Below are 25,608 nucleotides of genomic sequence, written 5' to 3'. Positions count from 1 at the left end.
TTAAACTCACAGAGCCCTGGCAGCCACTTGACCCAGGCCTCGTCAGGTGAAGGATTAACTTCTTTAGTCTTGAAAAGAAATAAGTCCTGTCTCAATATATAATATATAACATACATACATATTTAGTTACCTACATCATTATACATTCTTTCTTTCGATCCTTTGCTCTTATCTAACTCCCTTTGTCTTTTTTTTTTCTTCTTTTTTTTGCTACCTTTACTTCGTCGTTATTCACTGCCTCTCTTAATCCCGAGTTGCGGTTTTAACTATGCGCCTGACTATTCTCTTTTGTCATCGTCTTCACGTTTGGTTACGAAAGCTCTTTTATAGGTAACAACGATCCTCGAGAAATTCTCCCAAGAAAATGTAATCCTTCCTTCGTTCCTTCGAGAATGCGAGAGAATGAGACAGAGATAAATAGATGAAGAACGATATAAGAGAAAGAGAGAGAGAGAGAGAGAGAGAGAGAGAGCTTTGTCACGAAAATGGTCTTATGTTAGTCTTCTATTCGACATTACGCGTGCCTTCTTCGCTTTCCACTTCGTTGCATTTCTCTTCGACCCATTTTCTTCTACCAGACCGTTTCCATTCGTCCTCGTATCCGCTTCTACTGCTTCATCTTCTTATTTTTCTTCTTCTTCTTATTCTTCTTATTCTTTTTACCACGTTACTTTTCGTGAGACTACCTACCTACCTACCTACCACCCTCTCGATACTTTTTCTTCGCAGATTTCCGATCTAATCTCACAGTGTGTTCGCTTCATTCCAGGGCAACGTCATTCAGAACAACGCAAAGAACGGCGTGATAGTACAACAATACGATCTCGCTTTAAGAAAAGTCAATCGTTCCCAGGCCGGAAATTACACCTGCGTTGCTAGCAACGTCGAGGGTGATGGTTATAGCAATAGCGTCGAACTCAAAATCATGTGTGAGTATTTTTCTTATTATTTTTTTTCTTTTCTTTTTATTTCTATTTCTATTTATATTTGTATATATCTATATTTGTTTTCATTTAAACACGTTCGTCGATTTAATATACGAAGTCGAAATGCGTTACGTGTAATATATTATACAATCGTAACGATTTATTTTCTGTGTTCGCCTTTTTTAAATTATTTCCTTTCGCTTTATCGCAAAAGGATGAATGCGCGTTCGTGCCTAAAAATAGATAACACGCCATACTTCCGACTCAGTCGATAACTTTAACTTCGAATACAATCTATGCAACCCCTGCATTTGGATAACCGAACACACTTTACTACGTTCGTGTAGTAATGTTCTGCCTAGTTTCAGGGGCCTTTCATATTTCTAACAAATTGAAATATCGCGATGAGATTTTCTAACGCACGATACTTATTGCCCGTTTATATATTCATTTTCAGAATTACAAAATAATATTTAAATAGAAATGTGTGTTCATTAATTTTCTTTCAGCTAACCAATTTGTTCCATTTTCTTTTTTCTTCTTTCTTTTTATACTTGTTATTAGTGCCGGAAATATACATTTTTTTTTGTATCTATGCATCCTAACGAATCTAACCAAAATATTAGTTAATTATTTATACGCGCATTTCTCGACAAGGTGAAAGTACGCTTCAGCTAGACTCACTGACGTATAATGTAAGCTCCAAAACGGGAAAGTCACCCCGTCGAAAAGTCGTTACGGTTATTCGTTAAAAAACACGATGACGAGCGGTGAATTCGCGAACGGTGAATAAAAGAAAGAGAGAGATAGAGAGAGACAGAGGAAAAAAAGAAAAAAAGAAGTAAAAAAAATAAAGCGATTTTGAGAGCAAACCGACCAACTCGTAAGCCCGTCCTGCCGTAGACCGTACGTACACGAAAAATGGCAAAACTATTGGAACGACGAGCCAGCGAATAACGCCCATCGATCTTTCCCTTCGAAAGGGCGCGTAAACGTGGTCAGTCCGCCACGCGTCCTCCTTTTTCGCAGTTTTAATAAATGTACGTAAACTGTATTCGCAGTGGTGCAGACTACCCTGCCCCTGCCTCTGCCCTCACTCCCGTTCCACCACACGCATTCGTCTCACTCTTTACGTTATCGCGTTTCGATTTTTCTTTCGATTCTTTTCCAAAGGACAATACAGATAGTAGTAGTAGTAGTAGTAGTAGTAGGTGCATAGTGTCTCTGACTGTCTAAAAAAGAAATGGTAAACGGCATAAAAGGTTAAAAAGGAAAGAAGAAAGAGCACGGAACATGAAGAAAAGAATAAAAAAATGGTCAAAAGAAAAGAAATATGAGTGTGGGGGTTGGTTGGTTTTTCTTTTCGCAGACAAGCCAATCTGTGTGGCCGAACAAAAGAATATATATGGAGTGGCGCGTTACGAGGACGTCAAGGTGCTCTGCATGGTCGAAGCTTATCCACCTCCCGAAAGCTTTAGGTGGGCCTTCAACACTAGTCAGGAACTGATCGACATGCCCCAGACACGTTACAAGAATTCCACTCATCTCAGCCAAAGCATCCTCGTGTACAAACCGATCACAGATATGGACTTTGGCAGTGTGGCTTGTTGGGCGAGCAACGCTGCTGGCCAGCAGAAGAACGCTTGCATATTTTACATCATACCCGCGGGTACGTGCATTCCTTCCTACCTACTTATCTACCTTTATAGACGTAGATATATGTGTGTGTGTTAGTGTGTGTATATGTGCGCGCGCATCTCGCTCGCTTCTCGTAAGCCACTCGTAAGACGAATCTACAAATTCACGTGGAGGTTTAGTTCAGTTAGTTATTTCGGGTTAGTTTCAGAAAAGTTTCTTCCAAAGTACCTTTTTTAATCTAACTCGAATAGTCTAACCACGAGTTTCACCAAACTTATTACTATCCACGCATCTTTCCCTATAGTCGAGATACTTTAACCAATCGGAATAATGAAAATTGAACAAATTGTTTTGTTATTTATTCCAGGTAAACCAGAAATCCCTTACAATTGTACGCTCACCAATCAAACGACTCAGTCGCTCTCGGTCGAATGCACTGCCGGTTTTGACGGAGGTCAATCACAATGTTTCGTTTTAGAAGTATTCGACGAAGAAACCGGTGTACTGCAAGCAAATCTTACCAGAGATATTCCACAATTTACGGTACAAAACTTGGAATCGGGCAAAGTTCTCACTATGATATTGTTTGCCGTCAATGGGAAAGGAATGAGCGAGAAAGTCGTGCTAGAGGGTTTCACTTTAAAAGTGGCCGAGAAGCAGACAGGTAAGTTACTTCGAATGCTTTTATTATTTAACAATTTAATCGAGCTATATAATGGGAAGGATGCTTCGAATAGGACTCGTTGCAAATTGAGCAGCTTAACGACGCGTAATGAAATTCCTTTGAAATAGATTTTAATGGATAGAGAGATAGAGAAAATTAGAAAGATAAAGATAAAGACAAAGACAAAGAGAGAGAGACAAAGAGAAAGAGAGAGAGAGAGAAATGGTAGAAGGTTTTACGAGAAACAAGTATAATCGGTTGCAAAATCGAATAGGATCTACATGTAGACCAAGTTCTCTAAGTACTTGAGAAAATAGAACAGCGAGTCGATCTCTTGGTTGCATTCATCCAGTGGATTACCGGCCTGTAGAATTCTCCTCGTTTGTGTTGGAATCGAAGCTAGACTATACAAAGTACGGGTACGTGAACCGAGCTAGGATCCACTGCCGGCGGATATACTCCTCGGTAGCTCGTATATATCGACTCCTAGACGAATTTACAAGTGAAATTGCTCTCGGTCAGTTTCCACCGTCGAGAGATGCGATTCGCTTATGCTTGAGACTGCGCGCGAATGAACGAGCAAGTTTCCTCGCACCTCTATAGATACCTCTTCCACCAGGACCTCATCGATGTATTCATGATTCTCTTTCTCTCTCTCTCTCTCTCTCTCTTCGATTAGGCGTACCCTATACTTGCGTGAATGCGTACTTAAAGCTAAAAAGATTCGTTCAAAAATCGATCCACTTCATGCAAGCTTCGCCGAGCGTGAAACTTTAATCAAATTTCCTAACCATTGATATTGAATTCTACCATTCTCTCTGCATTCCCCTCGGTAGACTACGTTCGGCCTTCACCACTTCCAAAAAGAAAAGAAAAAAGAAAAGAAAAGAAAAGAAAAAAAGATGATACATCTTACGGGATAACAAAATCTTTCTCTTTAAAATCATCTTTCTATTTCATAATCATATTTTCTTTTATCATTATTTAATCCGAATAGAATTACAGATTCTATTAAACTTATCATTTAATAACTATACGTAGAACCAACCGTTCAGAGTTCGAGGGATCCGTTAAACTGGAAAAATTTAACGATCGATCGATCCTTCTTAGCCGAAACCTTAAGAATCTTCAAATGTATTTCTTTACTTTAGTTTCTCTTCTTAGACGTTCGAAAGCATGACTAAGTCCTGACTATCTTATTATCGCTTCGATCGTTACGGCTTAATGCGCCGTATCGGTGCCGTACCCTCAGTTCTCAACTTCGTGAAAAGATCCTATTAAAAAGGCCGCACTTTTAAGGAAGGATCGAAAAAAAAGAAAGAAAAAAAAAAATAAAAAGAAAAAGAAGGGAAGAATGAACGCGAACAAACGTTAGCCTGCACTTTTCGAAGAACACCGATTAAGAATCATCGATAATAAGAGAGGTGAAACGAGGTGATTGACCTCTCAATATACGATTTCATTCTACTTCATTGTCCAATTAATTTTGTTCAAGACCTTAACTGCTGTTAACTCCGTCCTTAATTTATAAATTAAAACTCGTTAAGTAATAAATTATAACTTTGTTACACGCGTACCTCGACGCTTCGAAATTGTATATGTTAACGTTTGAAGTAGGTATATAATTCTGGTTATTCGTGAAATAATTAAGTAATACATGAAATAATTATATAATATATGAATTTATATGAAAGGCGAGAATATAGAGTTTAAATGTGAAATTGATATTAGATCAATCTTTTTTTAAAGTCTGTTTTTTTCTTTTGACAACAATGTTCGTAACTATTCATTCTTATTTCTTCCTGTACTTTCTAAAATTAATCGTACCGTTCTATAGGATCTAATCTACGAATCAAATTTCAATTTCATACTTTAACTACTCGCCTTTCGTGAATTCTTATATTACGTAATTAAAGTATGTAATCCTGCTTTCTTTCATATAACTTTAACAGTATAATTCATTCATGATTTAATTTTTTATTTTAATGAATTAACATATATATTATATAAAACAAATAAATAACGCACAACGGTGTTTGTGCAAGATTAGATCTTAAGAATGTGCAAAAATGTAACTGCACGAGAGCAGTGCGCGTTTTGTTTACAGGTACTCAGGTGCCTTTCGAAATAACACCCCTGTTACTTGGTCTCATTGGGGTGTTTACCGCCCTAGTCCTAGTCACTGGAATAATTTTAGCAGCACTCAAATTACGAAGCGATAGACGAGCTCAAAGGCCTGGTGATTTGCCTTTGAAAAAATCTACCGCGCCTAGTTCCGAAGATCTTTATGATGCCGATGACAGAAATCCAGACGTTATACCAACTAATAAAGGTATGTATGAATACGTAAATGTAATTTTTATATATCTCTTTGTTTCCTATATAATATATACGATGTTAAATTATTATGTATTTTGATTCTCAAAATGATATTCATAGTAGTACATCGATCGATAATCGCTATGTATCAAGTCATAACTCGCCTACTCGTTCTACGTGCCTGGATTTTCTACTAGCCCATCATTTATTTGATGCATCGTACGCATAGCTTATATCCTAACTTCCTAAATCATGAGCTATATATGGGTTTCCATCTAGCTCATTATAGTTTCTCGGTAACAGATTCCTATCGAAGAGGGAAACTTGAACTTTAGGGCTCTTTATGGCTTTACAGAAGATTATATAGTTTGAAGGAAAGAAAATAATAAAGAAAATATAAAATACACTTGTTTTATGATGTAATCAATATTAATAAACGAAATAAAGATCTTTAAATCTAAGGAAGCTCTATTAATAAGAGCATTATCATTTTTATTTAATTAAGATTAATTATATGAAACATTGTTATTTAATTGGAACAAAAGATTCAGATTATCAATTGACCGGATCAACTTCTGGTACGCCATTGGCAACCCAAAATACGCCGGATGGATTACCACCGTCGTCACTCCCTTCAACACAACATAACAATCATCTTCAAGGACTTACCGCTTACAACGAATACAACAATTATCCAACCTTACCGGTAAGTATCGTTACAACAATACTAACGACTCGATTACGTACAATTAAACCAATTAATTATGATCGATTAGTATACTCGTCGAATATAAATGACAAGTTTTTGTTTTAATCGAAAAAAAGTAATTAACAATTAACCAATTAACTGTGATAAACTTTTCGAAAAGTGTGTACCTACTAATAAGTTGTATCGTGGAAATAAAACGATTACACAAAATATTTCTTCGCGACGAGTGTACTCGTAAAATATAGTTAATTGATTAAATTGACAAAGTAAATTCGACCCAATCAATTGGTGAATTCAATTAAAATAAATACCAAACAAAAATACTTCATTTCATTGCTCTACTACAAAATAATATATATAAATGTGTTTTACTTATTCAGGATATTTATATTTAAGTTACTCTATCGGTACCTATTTCGAAGAACAAACATTTTGACAAAGTTATTACATAAACAAATACCTCGATTTCTTCGAATCGTTCTTTCACAACAAAGAGATGAAGGAAACACGAGAACTATGATTATTTTTACAGACAATACAAAGTTGAATATATATTGAAAAAAGAAAAATTGCAAAAACAATTTCGAAAATACACATCTCGATTCTTTTTTCAATTTCGTCGATATTTTTGTTTGTTTTATCGTTTAGTTTTTCCTTATCACAGATTTCCAATCGGCCAATCATTATTCTAATTTTCTTCATTGAATTTCGCGGTCTGAGCGTCGATATGAATTATAAGAAAAAAAAAGTCGAGAGAGAGAGAAAAATAGACGAAATTCCGTAGACTAAAACTTTGATTATGCCTCAATAATTTCGTTGTTTTGTTCGTACCGGCCAATCTTCTCCGTTTTCCCATTGGCCCACTCGAATTTCTTGCTTATTCGAGATGAGAAGGAACGAAGAAAACTCTAGCGAGCCGTTCTGCTCGGTAGGTTGGTAGGTAAGTAAGGGCTTTGAGAAGAATTCCAGAAGTCTGGAATTTCGAAAGTGGACGCTCATTAGCAGGAAAGTTTCTCTTTGCTTCGGATCCAAGTCTTTGGCAGAACTACCGAAAATAATCGTATCTTTCAAGGATTATCATGGCGAACTTTGGATGAACTTTCGCGAAAATACTATCATCTAATTTAAAAGAAAAGAAAAAAAAAGTAAAGGGAAACTCTTTGGAAGACACGTTCACAGGCAAAATACAACGGCGCTCAGACGTTTCCTCACTTTTCTTACCTCTCCTGATTATCTAAACAATTTCTTCTATTATTACCACCCGACGCGTCAACGTATTTTATTTCATCATTATTATAATAAAATAATTACACAATCGTGTTAATCCTGTTCGAAAACAAAATTTTGTCGTTTATCAGGGATTAATTGTTTGGAAAAATAAACTAATAGAAATATATATATATATAGCAATTAATTGGATAACTCGATATTTGAAATAATTCACATCGTATCAAAATCATCATAATATATTATTTGTTTTCGTCAAGGAATCTTATCAGTTTCCCCGAAAATAGATATCATCGTAAATAATCATATATTTATTGAATAATAAATTAATTAAAATAATTTGATAAACAAATTTAACGAATAAATTGATACAAATTAACAAACGGATAAAGATATAAATAGATTGAAATCTCTCTATTACGTATATACTGTTCATAGTTATCCGGTGAAGTGACGTATGCAGAGCTATGTTTAACGAGGCCAACCACCCTGTCGACTTTGGGAACGGACACGAAGTTAGCGAATTTAGGTACCGTCGCCGGTCTCGGAGGACTTCAGGGTTACGGAAGTGGCGTTATCGTCGGGGGAAAACCTTACGCTAAAGAGGCAACGGTATATGCTTGCATAGACCATACCGCAAGGCCACCAAAAATAGACACGGTGAAGAGTACATCTTCATGCGGAAGTACGCCGCTCTCAACGATGAGCGGACTTTTACACGAGTCAATGGTAACCGGAATCACCGGGGTCACCGGATTGACCGGAGTCACCGCGAACAAGCATCATCCGGGAAGGGAAGTTGTAACCGTTCGCACGCCACTTATTTCGAGCCAAGAAAGTTGCGTATAGGGACGCGATTCCGACGCGCTCGGCGTTAACGAATATTACGTCTGATATGGCCGCGTCGCATCCCACGCCATCACCATCACCAAGTCTCCTTCAGAACCGGGACACCCGTTCACAAACATACCGCAAATTGTTACAACAGGTATGCCAGTAGCCAACCACGACACATCTTCTTATTATTATTATTATACTTATTTTTATTACTTACGCTTTTGTTTTCCCATTACGAGTTATCGAAAGTATTCATTTATTATTATTTTCTTATTGTCAAAGTAGAAAATCATTTTCTTCATCATTATATTTTCATCTTCCTTACCTGGTTATTCTTTTAATTCTTATATCTACGATATTATACGACGACGATTACGATTACAAAAAGGACGAATTTATTTAAACGAAGCCATCGATTTCAAGATTATTTTCCGTAATCTTGTGTGCCTATTATATTGTAAACGCCTATTATTAACGTAATATTGTATTTACATAGATACATACATTAATACCATCTTACTGCCTAAATTTATGGATATAAATGCGCCGTTGACAAAAAAAACACGTTGATAAGAAGATGATTTTTAGATCGAATTCTCGAAAGATAGACCAAAGCGCACGCTATTCATTCGCGCTACTCGAATACGCTTCTTTCGTTTTCCCGTGTTTACAACGAAGACAATGACAATGACAATGACAATGACAATGACGACGATAATGGATTAAAATAAAAAATAATTCGTCGGTCTTCGTTGGGCATGCGGTGACAAACGTAAGTTTATTGAAAATAAAAATTTACAGACAAACGTGCGTCCTATCGACTGATTGACGAACGCGCACAACGTCAAAACTGGCACGCGGAAGCGACGCGGTCGTTACCACGATATATCAATAAAATATATCTATATCTAAACATGTGAAAAAAAAACGGAAGAAAAAAATGATATATACCGAGATGAATTTTCTTATTAGAAACTATTTCGTGATCGGTAATTTCTATGCACCGCGTAAATACGCGAACGTTCCCGTGTAATACAATCGTACCCACGAACGTTTTAACTAATCAACAACAATAAAACAACAACAACAACAACGGGTGTTGTAACGAGAATTATCATCTCGTACGAATTGTAATGAATATCTCATTTCTTAGCGTGTTTACAAAAAAAAAAAAAAAAAGAAAAACTGCCCGAATCCCCATGTAAATACCTTGTAAATAAACGCATAACGAGATGCGACGAAGTGTGAGAAAGAAAGAAAGTTTCATTGTGTGACGAGTAGTAGTAATAATGTGACAAAGGGACGAAGGACTCTGTCGCCGATATAAATAAGTTCTCTTCGCGTCACTAGACAACAAAATATACGACGAGTGTAATAATATGTCGCGATCGGATGCAAATTGGTACGTTTGGAAAATTTTTTCCATGACAATAATTTCTTTTCGTCGATCTATATATCTTTAACATAAAAATACATACTTCAAAATACCCCCTTTCCTCCCCTACCCTACCCTACCCACCATACTACTCCGTCTTACCAACCTTCTTCCCATACCTTACCTTACCCCCCCCTTCACCCATCTCCACCCGCATGTTCTTACGCGTTTCTCAATGCAGCTCGTTACGTTCTATCTTCGGTCGACATATTTCTTCGATCGGCTATTGAATTTTTACGCACTTTAATCTGAATGGACTTCGTCAGAAAAAAAAAAAAAAAGAAAAAAAAGAGATAAAATGAAGTAAAGTATAAAAAAGTATAAAATATACAAATAAAATAAAATAAAATATAAAATAAAATAAAATAAAAATAACATAAAATAAAATATGATAAAATAAAATAAAATAAAAAAAAAAAAAAAAAATCATAAAGAAAAGTAAGAATAATTCCGACTATTTCGCTAACCGATCTCTCGACTGCTCGCGACTGAATTACGTCAACGTACACGAAAAAAGAAAAAAAAAAAAAAAAGAACGATATTCGTATTATGCGAAAAGGACGTAGAAACGAGGACAAGTTCCTTCGTTTTATTTTACCTTTATCCATTGTAATATATATTCTCCTCCGATGTACAGCGCCGATATTTTTTCAAAGTGCGCGTAAAGCGATACCTCCGCGCAATGTGAATTGAGCAAAGGGGCGATATAATTACGATAAAAGAAAAAAAAAAAAATAAATAAACAAAAAAACGAGTGTATAATTAAATAAACGTTCGAATTAAATTTAAGCAGAGCAAAATATAAAGATATATTATATATATATGAATATATATATGTATATGTACGTACGAATGTATATGCGTATTTACGTACGCGTATTTGTATGCGTCCGTTTGTGTGTATTATGCGTGTGCTGCGTGCGCTTGCGTGTATGCGTGTGTAGATGAAAATTAAGCGAGAAATTATACTAAAGATGGAGTGCCGATCCTTCCGACGTTATAATTCGAAATACGTGTTACTATGGTTATCGAAGATTAAGTGAAACATCGATTTTACTTAAAACCTCGTTTCGTATAATAGCCACGTTGTATCTCGTTTCCTTTCACCTACGAAATTTCATCGAATTAATCGTAAAGATATGCGTGATTATCATTGATTCGTCGAATTATGTCTTAATTTTATTTCCGTTTATCAAGAGATAAATCGGTGCTCCATTACGTATACTATTTTTTTTTTTTGTTATTTCCCCGTGCATCGTACGAATGCTATCCCGAAAGATTATCGAGATATTGCGAACGCATACGACAACAATTAAGTAAGTATATAACGAGTTTATATTCGTCATTTTGATTTGATTATTTTTCATCCGACACATCGATACCCTTTTACACAGATTTTAATTTCATCGGTCCTATTTTTTTTTTTTTGGTTTTTTTTTTTTTTTTTAATGATACACAGTCAAAATGTGCGCTTATTGCCCATGCTTGGAAATTTTGAAATATTCCAATTTTGAAATTCGATTCGTTCAATTATTCCATAGTCGAAATACTTCGAATAGTTTCCAATCGACTCGTCCGAGGAATCGTTTATCGTTTGATTGTTTGTTTTCCTCCGGACAAGTATTATTCGTAAAATCATGAAAAGTGTGTATTATCGTAATCTCGCCATGCACAATACGGAATAAAAAAGGGGAACAAGGCGAAAATATTTTTCATCCAAACAACAGTTCAATACTTTTCGATCCACCGCGATAGATCGTAGGAATCCAAAATATGGGGAGACCGATGAATATGCAATCTAATGCGAAGTCAATGTGCACACACAGTTTAAAAAGGGATCAAGAAAATACACGGGATGACAACCTAACCCACCTCTATATCACTAAATTTCGTTTCATTGCCTTTTATCTTAGAATAATTTTAATATTAAAATATTATTCCTCTTAACGCTCACACAAAAAAACACTTTGAATATTCCGGACTCTTTTATCGCTGTTCAGACTATGAAAAGGAAACACTGAATATGCAATTCAAAGAAAACCAATGTGTACGTCTGCATGCGCGCTCGCGAAAAATATAAAGAAGGAGGGAGGGAGAGAGAGAGAAAGAGAGAGAGAGAGAAAGAGGAAAGAAGTCAAAGATAGAACAAGATACATAAGGAAAGAAAAAGAGAGAAAAAGAAAGAAAGAGAAAGGGTGATGTAAAGATCGAAAGTTTGCTACGTGTAAAACCGATTTTAATGACGTTATACTTAGGTATATACATAGGTATATACATAAAACGCGTATAAATACATATACTTAAACTAGATATTGAACATTAGATTTTAAAATAATTACTGTGCGCCGTTAGTTTACGGAAAAATGGCTGGGAATTATTAAAGCTCGAAAAGATACGAGAAACTCGGCCACTAACGTTCCCAACTATATTTTCGCGGAGTTGAAAGTTCCAGAAATAGAGTCACTAGGTCGACGAAGCCAGGCTTCATTCGCTTTTTCATCTCATCAATGCACTCAACGAGAGACTGATTTCAAAAGAGATCACCGGTGCTGAACAGCCCTAAGCCATTTGCCAAATCATTCTGGACTTAAAGGTCAATTTCGAAGAAAACTAAATTTACGTATTTTTACCTAAATACCTATGAATACGTGGCACATTGCAAGATTTGTTATTCGAGAATTGTCAAAAAAAGTTATTACAATATTTGCCTGACATTTGATAATACAAAACGGATAATTGTGTTTCTTTCTCCCTTCTCCGTCTCTCTCTCTCTCTCTCTCTCTCTCTTTTACTTTTTTCATTTTTTCATTTTTTCTTTTTCTGTCTTCCTATTTTTAGATTTTTGCGCGTACTAGCATTACGAATGTGATCATTTGTGTCCTTCAGTTTTTCCAACCGTCGTCCCGAAAATTTATACGAATCGAAAAAGGTATTAGAATATGTTACGCGTTTTGCAACGAACCCACGGACGAGTATTATTATTCTCTCCTGAACAAACTGCATATTCCTGGGAGCGTGTTTGTCACGATGTTATCATTACTATTATTCATCCTTATCGAACGTCACAAATACCACCATACTGTCGTCCTTAAATTAATAATTTTTCTACTCGAAAGCCGAAACTGCGCAACGGCATAGATTTTTTATATATAATTATACGTCAAAGTTCGTCTACGAAGCGAAGACGCGTGCATGCGTGCCTCTGATCGAATGTGTGTACGTGTGCGTATGTGAGAAAGTGAAACAGAGAAAGAGAAAGAGAAAGAAAGAAAGAAAGAAAGCGAAAAAGAGAGAGAGAGAGAGAGAGAGAGAGAGAGAGATTACTGGTAAAAGAAAGGAGAAAAAAAAGGGTTGGGGGGAAGGGAAAAACATAGTCGTTGAAAGCGTGCGTCCGCGCACGAAATTTTGCGCTTCCGTTTACGTTTCCCAAAATGTTCGAATAAAGCTCCTCCGACGAGTGAAACGTACGTGCGCTGAAAATTGAAATTACGACGACCATATTACGTGTATTTACAATAATTATAGATCTCTCTCTATAAATATATACACATCAGCATAATCTGAATAAACGTGTTGATATGAAAAGCCATGTTGATCACCGCGGTTTAGCTATTGGTCGTTTTTGCAATAACGGACGTATCAAAAATACGCCATTCATTTATTCGTAGAGATCATTTAACCCATTTTCGTTTTAATATTAGCGTCCACGAATGCAAAATCGACCGATGGCTCAACATACCTTACTTTCTTTTTACCTATACTCTCGCAACGTTGAATTCACAGTGTGTGAGTACACCAGCAACAGCACATACTAGAAGGCTAAATATTTTTTTATTATGCTTAGAACGTCGAATACCATCGTACTCGCGACGATAAGGACAACTCATACGATAGGTAAGTATATTCTTACGACGTGAGGGAACTTTTTACGAGTAAGCGAAAAGGAGGACGACTAGAATAATGTCTCTATTTTTCCTACCGCTGCAATTGGCAACACAAGCCGATCAATGAAAACACGTGGAACGTTACGTACACCGTAACACAACTCGAAGAAATGTAAAAGAAAGAAAAAAGAAATATATAGAAAGGAGGAAGAAAAATACTATCGATACCATAGTGGGTGTTTAAGGTCGTTGCACCACCGATCCACGATCATCGAAGGAAAATAATAGAAGAAATAATATAAAGAGGTGGTACCTTACGGTCAAACGAGGCTATTTGAATCGTTCATGGCTAAAAGTATAAGGCGATACGAATGTAAGAAGCGGGAAAAGGGCGGGTGTTATGGAAATGTGGATTTTTAAAAGAACCACAAGGAAAATATGCAAGAAAATAAACGGTATATGTGAAAGAAAAGAAGGGAAAATATGGAAAGAGAGAGAGAGAGAGAGAGAGAGAGAGAGAGAGAGAGAGAGAGAGAGAGAGAGAGAGAGAGAGAGAGAGAGAGGTGCAAGGAAAAAGGGCGTAGGTACTTTTAGAGACTGTGAATTTTTCACAAGGATAATGCGGCTCAGTCAAGATCCTGCTATTAGGCGAAAGGGAGGACAAATTTTCTTTTATTTTCTTTTCTTTTCTTTTCTTTTCTCGGCGTTATTTGCAGCAAACGAAACGATTCGCATCGAGAGGGAAACAGACGGTAAGCTTTACTCCGACCTTTACTTATACCATTGTCCCTTATGTATTTAGGTATATAATATATATATATATATATTTATAGACACACACACACACACCTATACCATATCCATCTGTCAACCTTCGTCAACATGTAAAAAGCAAAGTAAAAGAAAACTATATATTATATGTATATATATAATTTTTTTTTTTTTCTTTTTTTCTTTTGAAGGTACTTTTTATTTTTCCCCCATAATCGTTCAATTTATATAGCGCTAAGTGGAGCCGCTTCTTCGCTGTCCGATCACCATTACTCAAACTAAGCGAAGGAGCTTTTTCTTTTAGTGCCGAAGCAGATATCGATAGGTAGAACCTTCCTTCAGGTAATTAAGTGCTTTTCTACCATTAGTCAAGCTAAAGCCTCTCCCTCAAGCTCGATCCTCGATAACGAAGACGGCAACATTCGCGATCTAATCGTACTTTAATTACACGGAATTGGAGTAACAATCGAAACCATTTCATACTACTGACTGACTAACTAACTAACTAGGTATATCTTCCTAGTATCCTATTTCCTGGATCGTAGAAGCAATAAAGCAAAAGGGTTATAGGTATGCGAAATGATTTGAAAATTATAGTACTACGATACAACGAACGGAATACAAGAGAACCTATCTATGCTTTCCGTTAACCCTTATCAACGAAACTCATTCTCAATCTTATCCTTTTAGTCGTAACAAGTGGATCCGTGAAAATCAAACTTTTTCAAAGATAATGATAAATCGATCTAGACTCGATGATAAATTATCGTGGAAAGTTGGCCGACAAGGAGAACGACCTGAAAGATGATGGTGATGGGAGTTACGGGTACATGACGGAGAAAGAGTAAGAGGGGGTGCGAGGAGAGGGTGTTGGGTTTGGAAGGAAGGACCGATGACTCTCTTTGAGGCCTCTTGCTTGGCTCTCCACCTCTTGCCAGGATGAAACCGTCGTTCCCCGTCGATAATGTTAATAAATTCAGGAGAATTCGGGCGAGCTATCGTAGCTACGATGAAATACGTCGGAGAAATTTACGTGAACGAGATATCGATCCGTCGAGCATCGAACACAGTCTTTTCATGCCAGTCAGCCAGCCAGCCAACCAGCCAACCAACCAACCAACCAGCCGGCCGACTGCTGCGCCAGCGAAGGCCCTCTTCGGATACGCATCGCAGCGTACCACCGATGACGCCTAATTGCATAAATAATTCAACGGACACGGCCGTTGCAGTTATAGTTATTGTCCGGGTATAACGAAGCGTCAGTCTGTTATTCATTGGTTAGCTCGTTAGTTCGAGCGGATCCTTTCGATCTCGTAAAACTTTCAACGATTCCATTTTTCGCACCTACCAAATGATCTTTAAACGTTTTCAAAAGATAATCGTATTATTCGATCATCGATTTATTATTATCGAAACTTTTCTTTTATATCTACGAATCGTGATATTCATATAATCCTTCCTCTTTTTTTTTCTATCGGGTATCCAAGTATATTATATTATAATTGACGAATAGAATATAATTTCGTATATATTACAATATAGGTATATAATATGTATGTCATATTACTTTGAAATCGAGTCAACGAGTTTTAGCAACTTATTTACGAACAGAATCTATCTTAAGCCGTCGAGTTTGGAAAGATCGATTTGAGAGAGTATTTTCAAGTATCCTCTTGTCTAGAAAGACGAAGTTTCTGCTCGTGACGTCCCTTAAACGTTCCAGATGAGCTTTCAGGGACGAGATGTCATACGAGTAATCGTGTCTCTTAGTTATCGTCGAGAAACGTTTATTGAGAAGACTATTTATTTCTTTGACACCTTCATCACCCTAACGTTCTATTGATCTTATCTCTCTCTCTTTCTCTCTCTCTCTCTCTCTCTCTCTCGTATATACCTACTGCTTATCAATAAATTACTAACCCTATTTGAAAGGGGTTTGAAAAAAGAAATTGATGACGAGTAAAGTCAACGCCGAGTCGAAGAGTAGTAGGTTGCATGTACTACTACGCAATGTGATGAAAGGTAGAACGAGGTTAAGTATAATTCGTTGAAACATTAGCAAGAAGATAAGGGAAGAGTGGCTTTTTCGAGAAACTTTTTCAGGACTGTGTACGTAATGGCTGAAGTGCAGGACAAATTTTCTCTGGAGCATTTCGCGGGACACGATACATGACACTGGACGTGACCCATTACCGTACTATGTATTTATTCTTCGTGAACCAGGAAATGGAGTATTAGCGAGAGTAGCACCGAACAAGTAGACAAGGAAACCGAGAGAACAACGTAGAACGTACGAACACAAAGGTAAAAATGGACGACGAGCCTCGGAGTACAAAGTCGAATGGGCATGGTCATACATGGTTACGCGTGTATATACTACATATACATATATATATATCCATACATACATACATGGGTACGTATCTACGTTGACGTTATAGTACTTTATAATTCCATTAGACTAACTACTTCCCGACTATTTTTCAACTCAAAAAGCAGACGAAACAAGGTACGACGATTTGAAAATATTCGACTATGGCTTTCAACCGAAGTTACTTTCTTCGTTACTTTCTCGTGTGTTTTTACTTACGTTGATATTATGTGCATATATAGTTCGATCGATGATGATAAAAGGATACACAACTACGAAATCCACGCATCAATCGATCGTTCAAACTTTACTTTCAGATCTTTACTTTAGCTACATCCAGCTACTAGGGTGCGCTTTAAATCGGCACTAAGGATAAACACGAATAACCATAAACACGAACGCGAGTAATACGGGTGCGTATAGCAAAACGAAGGAAAGTAAAGTACAATCTGCAAAGTGATCGAACGGGTATAGATTCGCCGTGAGATAAAAGGTGAGTAGATAGAAATATGCGCTTTTGCTGAAATTCGAGAAGCAACGTTGAGGGAATCCGAAAACGTTTCTTTCTCGAATCTCTATGCTCGAGCTGGTTCGTCTATCTGGACGATTGTTTTCCGCTTGGTTTTACCGTTCCAACCCAACCTTCCATTTTCCCGAGCAGAAGCTCTTCTTCGCACAGAGAAGCATCTTTAGTGCCAGACCAAAAAGTACTTCGATTTTTCTCAAGAATTTTTCTGCGAGATAAAGCCAAAACAATGTCACTCCAACCTTCTCTTATTCTACCACCAACTTTTACCTATCCCACCTTCCCTCCTACCTCACAACCCCCCCCCTTTTTTTCTTTCTCCTTCTTCGAAAAGCTTTTCTTTAGCGTCTATTTGTTTTTTATTCTTCTTTTTCCTTTTTTTTTTTTTTTTTTTCTAACAATCACTTTTTATATATTTTTTTTATTATTATTCTTTTTTCCTTCCTTTTTTTTCCTCACAAACAGCGAAAAAGAAAGATCTTTCGACGAGGGGAGAATAGATAGGAAAATGAAATAAAAATAAAAATAAAAAAAAAAAAAAAAGGAATCGTAAGTAACGTTTTAGTATGATTAATAACTATAAACGAAAGAAAAAGATCGAATCAATCAAACCGGACACGTAACATATTGCTCGAGTTAACGCATCTGCGAACAAAACATAGATTTGACCGAGATTTCTATGATCGCGCATACATACATACCTACCATACGTAGATACATACAAATGTTCATACACACACGTATATACATACATAGTAAAGCTTTAACTTCTAACCGTATACCCAACTTGCGTTTCTATTTGCACGTAGAAAATCGTTTACGTGGGAGGACGCTTGGCACGTCTAAAAAGAGACGAATCGAGAATGGCGAGGGGTATAAAGGGGGGCTGGAAGGGGGGAGGGCTGGAAGGGTATGTGGTAGTGGATGATAAAGATCGATTCGGTTGGTGGTCTGCTCCTCGAAAGAACCGTGTTTTCTTTCGTCTCCCTTTCTCGCCTAAGGCCATAATCCCCTTTCTGACGGGCGAAAAGTAGAGAATCGCTTTTCAGAGAGTATCATTCCACAGATTCTTTCTCAACGACGACTACGACGACTATGAGGACGACGAAGACGGTCTTATTATTAAGTACTCGCATTGTTCCACGCTAGTCGTCACATTTTCTACAGCAAAATCGCTCGTAGGTAGGTAGGTAGGTATACCTCTATCCTCGAAGGATTTTACCCGCTAAATGCTTACATTCATCGTTAAATTTAAACGTAGCAAAAGGTAGGTATAAAAATACGAGGGAATAAAAAGAAACGGTGGTAAGAAAAAGAAGAGAGGGGAGTGAGGAAAGGGAAATAGAGAGAGAGGAGACAGGGGCGAAGGGGGAGGGGAAGGGGCGGTGGGAAACAAGATGATTTTATCGTTCAATAACGCTTTCTTTTCTATATACTTCGCGTAGAAACTAGCATGAAAAATCTAACTTCACTTCTTCTTCTTCTTCTTCTTCTTCTTCTTCTTATTCTTATTCTTATTCTTTTTCTTCTTCTTATACTTTCCGTTTCTTTTCCCCTTCCCTCTCCCACCCCTTTCCGCTTTAGGAGACTGGAAGCAGCACGGTATTTGCGGGAGGCAGCCCGTGCGACTCCCGTGTCGTTTCCTCTGACAAGTTATCGTGGCTAGGAACCTGCGAACGACGTTTCTCGAAAGGTACCGGTTATTTCGAAGGGATAAATCCTATTTCTCCAGGCGTGCTGACCCACCTTCCTCCGCTATATTCCGCTTTCTTCTCCTCCCTTTTTACACGATTTACTTGTAATCTTCGCCGTATCGAACTCTATCGAATTGTTGTTGAGAAAAATGTATATCGCTATTCCGACATAACCATAATACATTTCTCGTATCCTTCGAAATATAGAACGCCATCAATAATGTAGTATTGTGTTCCTTTTAGTATCGAAAAATATAACTATAGTAATTGATAGAATTTATTGTAAAGTTATTATAGTTTAGTTTTAGTAAACGATAATAAAGTAATAAATAATGCACAATAGAAAATATAAATAATTTTTTAACAACGTCTATAACGATATCTATGATTTTCAAACCCTCTCACATTAACACATCTTACTACATTCACACACATCGATACATTCCAATAGTAATTGTCTTTACGAATTAATATCAGTTAATCGTTTCCTTAAGTTAACGATTCATTTAATAAAAAATTAATATTCACGTTGTCAATGTTGTGATTTTAATAAACACGTCATTTGTATTACCGACAATCGAACATTTTACATTGGAAAATTGTAATATTTGTATATAAATAAAGGATGGACGTTTTTAATATTGTATCATTTAAAAACAAAAAGAAAAAGTGTTCGAGTAGGGAATTTGAAAAAAAAAAAAAAAAAAAAGAAAAAAAGAAAAAAAATGTAAAATAAAATAAATTTTTGTCATAAAACGGAAACTCGTAAAGCGTGAACGACTTGTAGATACGTAATGATTCCCGATTCAACGCGAGCTTTTGCCGGAATCGAAAATGGCATTTTAATGGTACGTTCCTTCGCTCTTGGAACTTCATTTATCGTTTTAAATAAAAATCGTTCGATGCATTTTACACATTCCATTTTTATTTTCTTTTCCTTCTTTTTTTCTTCTTTCCTTTTTTTTTCATTACGATTATTATTATTATTATTATTATTATTTTCTTCATTAGACACGTATATCAGAATTAAACGCGTCCGATTATTAATGATTACATTTTCCACGTTCGCGAATCGTCATTTTGTTAAATTTTGAAAATTATTCTCCCACGGGGAAAAAAAAAAAAGAGTGACCCCATTCAGTAAAGGTATTCAGGAGTGAGCTAAAGTTCAATTACCGTAGCGAATCGGGAGCTCCCTAGAAAAGTTTCATCGATATAAAACGAGTCGCCAATGCGATACGATCGAAACTTTTGAACAAGATAAGTTTCGTGCGAGTGTAGATACAAGTGAAAAAGGGAGTAGAATGGTATGCGAAGGAACGGTAAGAAAGAGGAAAACGGAGTAGTGGGAAGAAAGGGTGGATGGGTGGTTGGGGGAGGGAAGGGAAGGGAAGGGAAGCATAGCGTTCGCTTATAGAACGTGTGCGAACGGTTATATCGACTTTAGTAATAGCAGCGAATAGAAGTAGTGGAATATCTCGAGTCCCTTTCCGCACCCTTTTCCGCACCCTTCCGTCCTATCTTTTCTTCTTCTTCGTCCTAGAATCCTACCTACTACCACATCCTAACCTGGCACGGCCGAGCGAATAGCCGCCTCGAGAAATTAAACTTACCCACTACTATCCAATAGCTTTCTTTCCACTTTAAAAGCCACCAAGGAAAAGAAGGAAACGGATTGCTTGTCTTCGAAATTGTCTCTTCGAATGTCTTTCCCTGGTACTTCCAGTTAGTCCTTAGGTCCGGATCTCTTCTTCATACGTCAGGTAGTTCCTCCTTCAAAACAAAACGTGCTTCTCTCTCTCTCTCTCTCTCTCTGTCTATCTGTCTGTCTCTTCGACAACGTAAATCGCCGTAGGAAAATAGACGAAACTTCTTCTCTAAGGTCTTCTTTATCCCCGTCCTTGAAAAAATCTCTTTACCTTTTATATCTTTTATTTCCCTTTTCTTCCCTTATACTACTATATTTTTCTCGTTCCCTATTTCACCTTTCTTCTTTAGAGCTTCGCTTTCGGCACTTTTCATCAAGCATTTGTAAAGGAACATTATTATGCAGAATATGAGGAGTGGTCGCGACCTTATCCTCGTCGTTATAAGTCAAGAATACAGAAAAGAACGCGTTCTCTTCTTCTTACTAGGAATTTCTGAATTTCATCTTTCACGTCTTACGAGCAATGCATTTCTTGGATATTCGATCGGTTTTATTCTTATTTCAGGGGTAACCTCTCGCTTCATGTTCCGGCATGTTATCACGATAGATCCTCTTGGCATTTTGCCATAGTTCGGGGGAACATTGCACCGTTCTATCATACTCCGTGCGGCTGGTAACGTTCGTTTCCGAAAGCCGCGAACACACACACTATCTCTCTCTTTCTATCCCTGCATATCTTTTCCCCTTCTCTATCCATCAACTTTTTTGTCTTTCGCGCGTATAGTATACCTCTCTCGAATATAGAAAGAAAGAAAGAAAGAAAAAGAAAAAGAAAAAGAAAAAGGAGAAAGATGAGGAAAGTATTATATATTTTTTTGTCTTTATTTATTTTTCGTTAAAGTTAGCGAATGTAAACGCGACCTGACCTGGCATCAACCTCGTCTTTTGTTCGCGGAAAGAATTCGAAGGAAAATAACCGGCAGATATTCGTTCGAGAACAACACTCGAAAAAAAACCGATAATACTTGGGATGACTACGATAGCTCCAACCAACGGCATTGACCATCGGCCGAGGAACGTTGAAGTACGCTATGTGCACCGATCAATTCGAAAATTGTCAACGTTGTTCATTCCGAAGTTACGTTTTTCTAACTCTATTGGTACGCCCCATACGTATGTACTTCTTATACATACAACATACTTTTTTTTCTTTTTTTTTTTTTTTACCTAGAACGTATACGTAACTATGTACATACATATATGTCTATGTGTATTTTTGTATGTGTGTGTATAAGCGTGCGCGTGTGTTTATATTCGCGTGTGTTGTATACACAAATACGTTTGTGCACACCACCAAATATGCGCAATTCACTCTCCAAATGTTTATTTAACAAAGTATCGTCTATGTGGTCATCCATCATCATAGATACGCGAAGTAGATTATGTAGTCTTGCTACTACTGCTAGGAGAGTTGGCAATGTACTTTACCAAGCAATCTTCTCCCTATTTGCCAACTTTCGAGAGTTTACGGAACTTAATGTACGAAGTAAAACGTTCGGGCGAATACGTTTGATACGAGTCAACGAAGAAAGAAAAAAAAAATTGAAAAAGAGACGGAAAGAAAGAAACAGAGAAAGAGAGAAAGAGAGAGAAAAAAATAGAGAGAAAACGCAACGATCGTTCTGTCGTTTTATATGCTCCAGAGAAATATCACCGAGCTTATAAACGTCCTCTGTAATTAATTACCTGAACGATGACGACGGGAACAATTTATTCGATCGCCACGGTAGACATTCGTCGACCAACCGCGATATTTCACGAAATAAATATAAACTTCAATGATTTTTACGTTCACTCTTCTACGCGAGAGAACGTACGCTAGCGTATAAATGTGCAAACACAAACGCGCATTCACGCGAATTCTCTTCCAATCCTTTTCCTCTCTCTCTCTCTCTCTCTCTCTCTCTCTCTCTCTCTCTCTCTCTCTCTCTCTTCCCCACCCCATAAACTTTTAATTATTCGAATATTATTTTCTTACAAAAGACGTGTGCGAAAATGTGTAAATAAATAGATATTATCACATATTTCTCTTCGTTGCATTTACTTTATTCATTTTTATTGTTTCACTATACGAATATAAAAATAATGTTACGTGTATGAGAGACTGTGAAGAGGAGGAGGAAGGGGAGGGGAGGCTCAAGTTGATACAATGAAATTATCCGTACCTGATCTTTCGAATTTATTGTTTACCTATTTATTACAATTGAATGTGTACGCTTGCAATAGCAGATCGTTATTCAATCATTTTCCTTTTTTTATGGTGGAAAAGTTTCACTTACGTTGCGTAAAGACAAATAATCAATGTATATTTTAGCATATTTATATATATATTAAGTAATTAATTAAAAATTAATAATAAAGAAATTGAAAAAAAAAGAAAACTTACAAACTCATCAATTTGCCCTGTACTCTCTTAAACGAATAAAAAATATTTGCAAAAAGACTTTGTTTTCTTTCTCATTATTTTCAATCCATTTTCCATATTTACCTCTAAATAAGGTTAATTGTTCAAATTATGAATTAAGCGTAATTGTTAAAATTACAATATGAATGAAATCATTTTATATATATATACACACACATACAATGCTATTTTAATTCCAAAGATTGGAAATAAATCAAAATATATGTGGTAATAGTAGTAGTAGTAGTAGTAGTAGTAGTAATAATAATAGTAGTAGCGAATGAATATTGTTCCGAGAAATATATTATTTATGAAAAAAAAAAAAACAAAAACAAAAAGAATCAGAGAGATAGAGAAATAGAGAAATAAAATAAAGAAACAAAAAAAAAAAAAAAAAGGAAAAGGAAAAAAGGGGAGCCGAATCCAAAGAGTGAAAAAAAAAAAAGAATACGCTAGCTGGGAAGACACTGCGATTCGCCGAAAAGGATTCCATTTCCGTTTTCTATTTCAAGCCTACGCATAGACGGGGAAGATCCGCGAGGAATAAAAAAGGCAACCAAGCGCGCATATATTTTACATCCATTACGCTTTTTCCCACTTTTCAGTCTCCTGCTACCATCCGGAAGAAGGTTGCTGCTTGTCATCTCTCTTTTTGATTGAAGAAAGAAAGAGATAGAACGAAAAAACTTACGAATGCTCGAAACTAAACAACAACAACGACAACGACAAAAAAAGGAATGAACAAAAATGTTTATTAACGACGGTATGCCGTATAATATCGGGAAGAAAAAAAACAAAAAATTAACAACCACGAACAAAACCTGTACCCATACGATAAAAAATAAAACATAAAATATCTCTATTTTATTTAAATTATACGAATAAAAAACTAAATGGTGGAATATAGAATGATCTATGTTTAGCGATTATGTAACACACGTTTTATGGGCAAATATTTTGCTAGATACTAATTTACTTCGTGACTAATAACCTTTCCCCGAGTATATTAAGACGACAAAGATAGAGAGAGAGAGAGAGAGAGAGAGAGAGAGAGAAATAGAGAGAGCATGAAAACCCCTTCGAAATATGCTGGTTGTACGCAAATCTTGTGAAAATATGATACACCCNAGAGAGAGAGAGAGAGAGAGAGAAATAGAGAGAGCATGAAAACCCCTTCGAAATATGCTGGTTGTACGCAAATCTTGTGAAAATATGATACACCCAGTGTAAGAACATTCGACATGGATCAGATCTTATTTTCTCTCAAGAACAGGCATTTCTTGTCCGGAATTTAAAGTTTCGCGAGATAATATAATATGAGGAACATTTTCATCGGGACTTCTTCCCCCTCGAAATAAGCGTATACCTCTCGAATGATGTCTTTACCTTTATACCTTTGCCCTTTTCTTTCTCTTTCTCTCTTTCTCTCTCTCTCTCTCTCTCTCTCTTGCCCTTTCTCTCTTGGTTTTTTTTTTCAACAAGTACTCCATGTTATTTCGTGTTTCGAACAAAGTACTATAATCGTGATTTATGCAAGAGAATGCAGCGAACCTACTTGCTACAAGAAGGTACTTTATTTTCTAAGAGAACATCTTATCCTCAAAGAAAGGAGAAAGAAAGAGAGAGGGAGAGAGAGAGAGAGAGAGAGACAGGAACATTCCTGATTATTTCGTATTTCCTAAAAGTATAATACTCTCGCTAGTAATAAACGAAGGAAGCTAGCGATGCCTTTAAACGGGTTTACACCAAAGTTAATAACGAACGTTCTTCGTTATTGTTCTAGCTTCGGTTTGGCTCAAATATTATTCAAAAAAAAAGAACAAATAGAACGTAGAAAAAAAAAGGAGGGGAAGAAAAAAAAACAAAAATTAAGGGATACAAAGAAGAATATCGTTAAAAAAGAATGGTAATAAAAAGAATGAAAAATCGTGTCCAATCGATCAATCTCGATGTTCCATTATCAAAGAGTATCCGTTAATCGAGTTAAATATATTAACCCTTTTTCGAATTCTTCTGGTTAGAGATTGACGTTAAACGACATGGTATGGGGGGAATAAACGAAAATGAATTAAATCCTTCGAACGAATATCGTACGTTCCTATTCGTTGATCGTATTTGAGATTAGCCTTTGTAGCAATTATCGGAAGCGATAGCGGAAGAAAGGTAGAGTTTGCGGGAAATGATGGTTGGAAAGGTGAAAAGCGACACACGAGTAACCCGTGACGATGTGTAAAAAGGTGAAAATCGGCGCGTACTTACTGGACGCACACCGGCAAAAGTATCTGAGTGAACCTTTATTTTTTTTCCTTTCCTTTTCTTTTCTTTTCTTTTCTTTTTGATAAAAGTAAAAAAGTTTGGCCTCACTTAATGAACGTCACGGCTGATTGACATTTAATTCTCGCAAGAATTTCTCTCCTTTGAGAGTCACGCTGAGAATGAGAGAATGAGAGAGAGAGAATGAGAGAGAAAGAGAAAGAGAGAGAGAGAGAGAGAGA

At 36.6% G+C, this 25,608-nt stretch overlaps 2 protein-coding genes across 3 annotated transcripts in view; both read left to right on the top strand.

The window, feature by feature from the left end:
* LOC106793892 (hemicentin-1-like) overlaps nucleotides 1-10,035 on the top strand; it is a 193,356-nt gene extending 183,321 nt beyond the window's left edge. Inside the window, exons 9-14 of one of the 2 annotated variants that reach the window (XM_014761169.1) lie at nucleotides 770-929; nucleotides 2,296-2,595; nucleotides 2,932-3,228; nucleotides 5,336-5,560; nucleotides 6,093-6,253; nucleotides 7,922-10,035. In XM_014761169.1, coding sequence (XP_014616655.1) covers nucleotides 770-929; nucleotides 2,296-2,595; nucleotides 2,932-3,228; nucleotides 5,336-5,560; nucleotides 6,093-6,253; nucleotides 7,922-8,332 — 1,554 coding nt within the window. In that variant the 3' untranslated portion in view covers nucleotides 8,333-10,035. Of the gene's footprint in view, nucleotides 1-769; nucleotides 930-2,295; nucleotides 2,596-2,931; nucleotides 3,229-5,317; nucleotides 5,561-6,092; nucleotides 6,254-7,921 lie in introns of both variants that reach the window. The other variant, XM_014761168.1, reaches the window with a different exon arrangement.
* The window catches only part of LOC106793880 (WD repeat-containing protein 63-like), a 33,045-nt gene continuing 15,815 nt past the window's right edge, over nucleotides 8,379-25,608 (top strand). Inside the window, exon 1 of the mRNA XM_014761158.1 lies at nucleotides 8,379-8,471. Coding sequence (XP_014616644.1) covers nucleotides 8,379-8,471 — 93 coding nt within the window. The remainder of the gene's footprint in view (nucleotides 8,472-25,608) is intronic.

This window comes from Polistes canadensis, unplaced genomic scaffold, assembly GCF_001313835.1.
Source record: "Polistes canadensis isolate GaletaPanama2010 unplaced genomic scaffold, ASM131383v1 scaffold_20, whole genome shotgun sequence".
In the NCBI taxonomy this organism is placed as follows: domain Eukaryota; kingdom Metazoa; phylum Arthropoda; class Insecta; order Hymenoptera; family Vespidae; genus Polistes; species Polistes canadensis.
Note: the sequence above shows the minus strand (reverse complement) of the source record. Positions and strands in the feature narration are given on the sequence as shown.